The 6,905-nt window shown below is 47.1% G+C and overlaps 1 protein-coding gene across 1 annotated transcript; it reads left to right on the top strand.

Moving 5' to 3' along the window:
* The first annotated feature begins 5,452 nt into the window (after positions 1-5,452).
* On the top strand, positions 5,453-6,636 carry LOC121138660 (speckle-type POZ protein-like). Its single transcript, XM_040741311.1, is given in 1 exon segment — positions 5,453-6,636. A coding segment is annotated over 1 exon segment (1,089 nt). The 5' UTR covers positions 5,453-5,526; the 3' UTR covers positions 6,616-6,636.
* The last annotated feature ends 269 nt before the right edge of the window (positions 6,637-6,905 follow it).

The raw sequence follows: 6,905 nt of genomic DNA on the forward strand, positions 1-6,905 counted from the left end.
TTTTAGCTGGGGCTCCTAGACCAGCTGGTATTGTGGTCTAGATCTGCTGTTTTCCTGATCATGTTGGGTGAGTAGAAGAACGCGAATCTGGGCTGCTAGCTTCGTGCTCGCATGGGAAGGTCTGTGTAGTTCCCAGGCTATCGCCAGGCACTGGAATGCAGGCCCAGATGTAGGGCCTGCTTCACCTGCTGGTGTCCTGGTCTTCTTGATCTTCTGGTTTCCTGGTCTCTTGGTGGAAGAGAAGACCTGAAATCTGGGCTGCTTTGCTCCTGCCAGAATGCTAAGCTATGTGCAGTTCCCAGGCTATTGCCAGGCACTGGAATGCAGGCCCAGATGCAGGTCTTGTTTTCCCTGGCCTTGCTTCAACTGCTGGTCCCCTGTCTCCTTGATCTTCTGGTTTTCTGGTCTTGAAAGCGGAATAGAAGACCTGAAATGTGGGCTGCTCATTCTTGCGGGGATTGGAAGCTCTGTGCTGATCCCAGGCGATATCCAGGCACTGGATCTGCAGGATTTCTTGTCTCATTGGTGGAAGAGACCACCTGGAATCTGGGGTGCTCGGCACACACAGGGAAGGGAAGCTCTTTGCAGTTCACAAGCAATCCCCAGGCACTGGAATTTAGGCCTGGATACAGTGCCTATTTTATCTTGGCTAGAGGGACCAGCTGATCTCCTGGTCTGGACCTGCTGGTTTCCTGGACTCGTTGGTGGAACAGAAGATATGGAAACTGTGATGCTCGGCTTTTGCCTGGATGGGAAGCTCTCTGCAGTATCTAGCCAATCCCCAGTCACTGGAATGCTGGTCAGGATACACAGCATATTATACATTATCCTGAAGGACAAGTTGGTCCCTGGTCTTCTGGGTCTGGTGGTTTCCTGTTCTCGTTGGTGGAAGAGAAGATATGGAATCTAGGCAGGTCTGCTTTTGATGGAATGGGAAGTATGTTGCAGTTCCCAGGCAATCTGTAGGCACTGGATCTGCAGGTTACCTGCTGCCTTTGGTGAAAGAGAAGACTTTTAATCTGGGCAGCTTATTCTTTTTTTTTAATTTTATTTTCCAGTTTAAATTTAGATAAGAATCAAGGTTGCTTCACACATCAGTTCCAGGTCCCTCTCCCATTCCCTCCCTTCCTCCCATGCCCTCCCCCCCCGTTATCCCCTCATTTCTCCAGGGAGGGTGAGGCCCTCCATGGGGGTGTCCATAGTGTGTCATTTCATATAGGGCAGGGCCTAGACCCTTCCCCAAGAGTTCAGGGTGAGAGTGCACCTCACATTGTTCTATTGGAGTCCAAAGTCCGTGTGTATACTTGGGATGGGTACTGATCTGCTGCCCAAGGCTCAATAGATTCCCTAGGCCTCTTCACTGACACCCAGATTCAGGGGGTCTTGATGGGCAGCTTATTCTTAATGGGATGAGAATCACTGTGCAGTTCCCATGAGATCCCCAGGAGTGGAATTGGGGTGGGGTGGGTAGAATGTGTGTGTTGCTGGGGGATTGAGAGTGACCATGATTCTTTATTCTATGTGTATCTCTGTGACACACAGCATGCCTTCTTTCTGTCTGTGTCAGCCTGAATGTCTTTTTGTCTGTTGCTCTAGCTCTGTGGCAGAACATCTCTTTCAATCTACTTATTTACCTCCACCAATGCTGTGATTGTATGTTTAGAATGAAGATATCTGTCTGTATGTCTGTTGCCTTGTCACAATCTCATCTCTCCATTAATGGTTATGTATGTCACTCTCCCTCAATTTATGTCTGTCTCATAGTCTATATAACTCTGTCTCTCTCCCTCTCTCTTTCTCTCTCTCACTCTCTCTCTTTTCCTTCTATTTCTCTCTTGCTCACTCTTTGTCTCCAATAAGTCACCAAGAGAACCCCCTACCCAAATTAAAACCACCACCAATGGCATTTTTACATGAGATGCTCTGTGAAAAGATTCAATGCTTTATGCCTCTGTGGCTCCCAGTTATCCCAGGAGAGGCTGGTCCAACTCTCCAGAAGCAAGCTCAGGACCACAAGTTAGAGCCCTTTTCTGCCAAATGAGGGGCCTTGCAGTGATAGCCTAGCTTACTTTCAATTGACACTCTTGAGGAAAGGGGAACCTGCAACAGAGAAGAGTCTCAGGTGGTACTCGTTATCCACCTGTAATAGGGGCTGTACAGAAGAAGCAACTTTTTAGGGCTCATATCGAGTTGGTTGATTAATCCTGTATGGAGGGTGGGAGAAGCATCAGGGCCAGATTTTCAGTAGACCTGAGCTGGAAAGCAATAAGTGGAGGTAGTTCCCTTTCCTCCTGGCTCATTGAGTCCCTCCAGACATCACAAACTGGAGAGGTATGGATAGCATTTTACTGATCACATTTGAATAGGAGCCATCAGAACACATTTCCTTCAGTAACTACTGAATATATTCTGATATACAAGAGAAAAGTCTCTCATTTTAATGGTCATAGAGAGTAAGCATGGGAGGTCAAAATTTGGAGAGGAGAGAAAACACCCACTAAAATATAAAATGTGCCATGTTTGTTGTTCTGTGTTGCTGTTACCCCACTCAGGATTGTTGTCTTCTAAATCCATCCATTTGACTGCAAATTCACAATGTCATTGTCTTCCACCCTGAGTCGTACCCCATTGTTTAAATGTACCACATTTTCCTTATCCAGTTTTCAGTGGAGGGTCAGCTAGGTTGGTTTCAGTTTCTGGCCATTACAAAAAATACTTCTGTGAGCATAGTTGATAGGTCGAATATCCATGTGGTATGGTTGTGTATCCTTTGGTTATATGCCCAAGAGTGGTTATGCTGTGCTTTGTTGTAGTTTGATAACCAACATTTTGAGAAATGGCCACCCATATTTCCACAGTGGCTTACAAGTTTGAACCAGCAAAGGAACAGTGTTCCCCTTACAGTATATCCTCTCCAGCATAAATTGTCATTAATGGTTTTGATCTTAGCCATTCTGACCAATAAAAGATGACATCTTAGATGAGGTTTGATTTTCATTTCCCTGGTGGCTAAGGATATGGAGCAGATCCTCCTTTGCCTTTTGGCCACTAGAGACTGTACTGTTCAGAATTCTCTGTTTAGCTCTGTGTCCCATGTACTCACACATAAGTAGATATTCGACATAAAGCAGAGGATAGTCAGCCTATAATTGACAACTTCAGAGCGTCCAAAAAACAAGAAGGGCCCTAATAGGTAAATGCATGGATTCTACCATCCCCCAAAATGGAAACAACAAGGTCTCCTGTGTATATTTTGAACACCCGTGAAGGAAGAGGTTGTTGTTAGAATGCAGAAGGTAGAAGGAGAGCACGAGGGTCTGTGACGGTCAAGTTGGGCGAGGCCGCAGGGGAACTGAACAAGGAAAGGGAGTCGTTGATGGAGAGAGCATTTGTTGGGTTAGCCGGAAATCTGGCTCTAAGGAAATTCCCAGGAATGCACAAGGATGAGCCGTGCTTAAACTCTGAGCCACAGTGGAGAGGGCACCTTAGCTGCACTTGCCGTGCAATCACGTTGAGGACTCCCTTAGATGTCATCATAGAACGTTCATCCATTAACCCACAAAGGAAGGTGAAGAGATCCACAGCTAAGCACTGGCCCAACTCGCAGACTACAGTCTTGCAGCAGGAGGTGTGATAATATGAGCAGAGTGGGCAGGTCCCTGGGTCAGAAACAGCTGAGCAAAGCAAGAATCAAGTGGGAGGTCCCTGAGTCCAGAGTGACACCTCGTAAACCTGCATAACACTGAACTGGTCCCTAGGAATGTGTATGACCTTTCTGTGGTTTGGGCAGTTGTTGGATCCACCCCACGGGGAACCAGGATTTATCCCTACTGCATGAAATTGCTCTTGGGTACCCATTTCCTGTGGAGACATACCTCGCTCACCCTACAATCATGGGGGAGGGTCTTTGGTCTGCTTCCAGTGATGTCACAGAATTTGTTGATTTCCCATGTGGGAACGCCCCTTTCTGAGGGGTGGATTGGGGGTTGGGTGGGTAGAATGTGTGCATTGCTGTGGGATAGAGAGTGACCCGGGATTGGTATGTAAAGTAACTTTACTTTAAACTTCTACAAATGATAAAATGAACACAGTTTGGAGAAAAATACCAAACAAACAAAATATATGGTATGGAAAGACAGAATCTACTCAGTCCCCGTGAATGAATGAGTAGAATTCAGGAACTTCATGTAACACAAGAAGCAAACTACACTTCTTATGGTTACTCTTGTTCGCTTGACTGACTTTATCTGGAATAAACTAACATCCAAACATGGAGAGCACCGCTTCAGTTGTGGTATGTAGATCCAATTCCAACTGGAACCTTGGAGTTACAGGGACACATTGATCTAATCCTGATCTGGAGGCAAGAAGACAAACACACCCTTAATCCAGACCTTGATGGGTAAACAGGCCACACCCTCTGGTGGGAGACTATAAAGGGGCATGGAGAGAGGAAGGTCTTCCTCTTTGCCAGCTGGACCTTGCCTTGCAGCAAGTCCCTCCCTTCACTGGCAATAGCGACTACTTCTCCTGACTTCCAGAATATCCTGAAGACCAGAGGACTGGTCCCGCTTTCTCGACTGAGTAAGTACTGAGGTCCTTCACTTTCTCTTCATAGCTAAATACTGTGAGGCTATCAGTCATACAGACGTAAGTCATTCGAAGGAATCCCCTTTCGTCTTATGGTCAGAGTTTATTTCTATCTGTTCTGTTTCTCTAGGGAACCCTGGTACAACATTTTTTATATGAGAGCATTAAGTGCTCCAAACCATCCAAGAGTTGAGTAAAACCGTCAAAAGTAGTTACCTGTTGACCTAAGATTCAATCTAGAAAAGGAAACAGTGTAGTGGTGAGATTGCAGCTATCCCAAGAAGGTCAATCTGTCTTCTCTGAATCGAACATTGAAATCTGGATAGAAAATTTCAGAGAGACCCAAGTCTCCAGCCCTAAAGAGTTGGGGATACAGAGGAAAGCAGAAAACAATATTCTAGAAATGTGTCTGCGGTGAAAAACAGGTTACCATTTCTCAAGTCACTGGTGATCAAAAGAGCAAAGCAACCATACTGCTTAGACAGTGAAGCCAGTCAGACACGTTTCCCCTGAGGACTCGTGGGACAAAAAGCAGGTGTATATCTGGGTGTTCAAGTCTACCCAGGGCCACACTAGATTGAACCAGCTTAACAGAGTAACAGAGCTCATGCCCTTGATCCCAGCAATAGAGTGGAACAAACAATAAGAGCGATGTCTCTAGGGATTCAGGCTCAAGATGATCTCCAGTTAGGCTGAGGAGAGGTAGCAGTGTGATGCTTGGGGAGAGCACGTGGAGCCTGAGGCTGAGGCAAGAGCTAGTGGCTTGGCTGCTTTGCTTGCCTGACATTCAGATTGAAGTTGAGCCCCAATATCAGTCTCTGGTCTTTTATTTTTTGTGTTACAGTTATCTGTAATTGGGACCTCCAGGTTGAAGAAGAAAATGCCCTACCTATTCATTTTGGAGCCAGGTTAACTGTGAAACTGCCACAGGCAGATATGTCAGGGGACCTGGCAGCCGAGAGCTGGGGCTTCACAGAAGTCAGTTTCCAGAAATTCACCTACAGTTGGATCATCGGCAACTTCTGTTCTATCCTGCGGGAAATGAAGGAAGCCATTGAAAGCCCAACCTTCTCCTCAGGAGCCAGGGACAAAAACAGATGGAGTTTGAAAATACACCAGAACGGGGTGGATGAAGAAAGCGAAGGCTACTTGTCAGTTTACCCAACATTGCTCAGCTGCACAAGGAGACCAGTGTGGGCAAAGTTCCAGTTTTGGATCATCGATTCCAAAGGAGAGAAAACGCAAGGCATGAAGAGCCCACAATACTTCAGGTTCCTAGAAAATCAACAGTGGGGATTCAGAAAGTTCATCCTTCGAGATTTCCTCCTGTCCCAGGAGCCTTGGCTGCTCGAGGACAATGATCTCAGCCTAAGATGCAAGGTGTCTGTGGCCCAAGACTTCTTAGGCTTCTCTGATAAGATCACGATGCCAGGGATCCAGGTTCCAAGGTGCACTCTGGCAGATGAGTTAGGAGAGCTGTGGGAGAATTCCTTCTTCACAGACTGCTGCCTGGTGGTAGCTGGCCAGGAATTCCGGGCTCACAAGGCCATCTAAGCAGCTCGCTTTACAGTTTTCAGAGCCATGTTTGAACATGACACGGAGGAGAGCAGAACAAATAGCAATGAGATCCACGACCTGGAGCCTCAAGGCTTCAGGGCAATGATGGGCTTCATTTACACCGGGAAGGCACCGGATCTCCACAGCATGGCAGATGTACTGCTTGCAGCTGCCGACAAGTATGGCCTGGAGCGTTTGAAGGTCATGTGCGAGGACGCCCTCTGCAAGGACCTCTCCGTGGAGACTGCTGCCCACACTCTCGTCCTGGCTGACCTCCACAGTGCAGGGCAGCTGAAAACCCAGGTGCTGGATTTCATTACAGCTCATGCTTCTGAAGTCTCTGAGACTTCAAGCTGGAAGACAATGGTGGGCTCATATCCCAACTTGCTGGCTGAAGCATACAGCTCCCTGGCTTCTGCTCACTGCTCTTTACTGGAGCCCCCTCCCAAATGCCTCAAGCAATCTTAGGATCCTCTCAGCTCTGACCTACAGGTGTATTCAATAAGCAGCAGCCAGCATTGTTTCCAAGGACACCTGGGTAGACTACAGGACACTGTAGCATTTTCAGAGAACCTGTGGAAAGACAGCATGGGGGCTCAGGCCTTTAATACCCCAGGAAATAAGTTGAATGGCAGTTTTGGGTAGGGAGAGCACTGCATTCTGGGATTCTCTACCCAGATGCTGTACTGGTTTGCTTTCACTACATTGAGTCTGATACTGGGGAATCAGTGAGGTTGTTGGCCCCAAGCACATCCCAA

This window comes from Mesocricetus auratus, unplaced genomic scaffold (genome assembly GCF_017639785.1).
Source record: "Mesocricetus auratus isolate SY011 unplaced genomic scaffold, BCM_Maur_2.0 contig_12218_pilon_obj, whole genome shotgun sequence".
Classification (NCBI taxonomy): domain Eukaryota; kingdom Metazoa; phylum Chordata; class Mammalia; order Rodentia; family Cricetidae; genus Mesocricetus; species Mesocricetus auratus.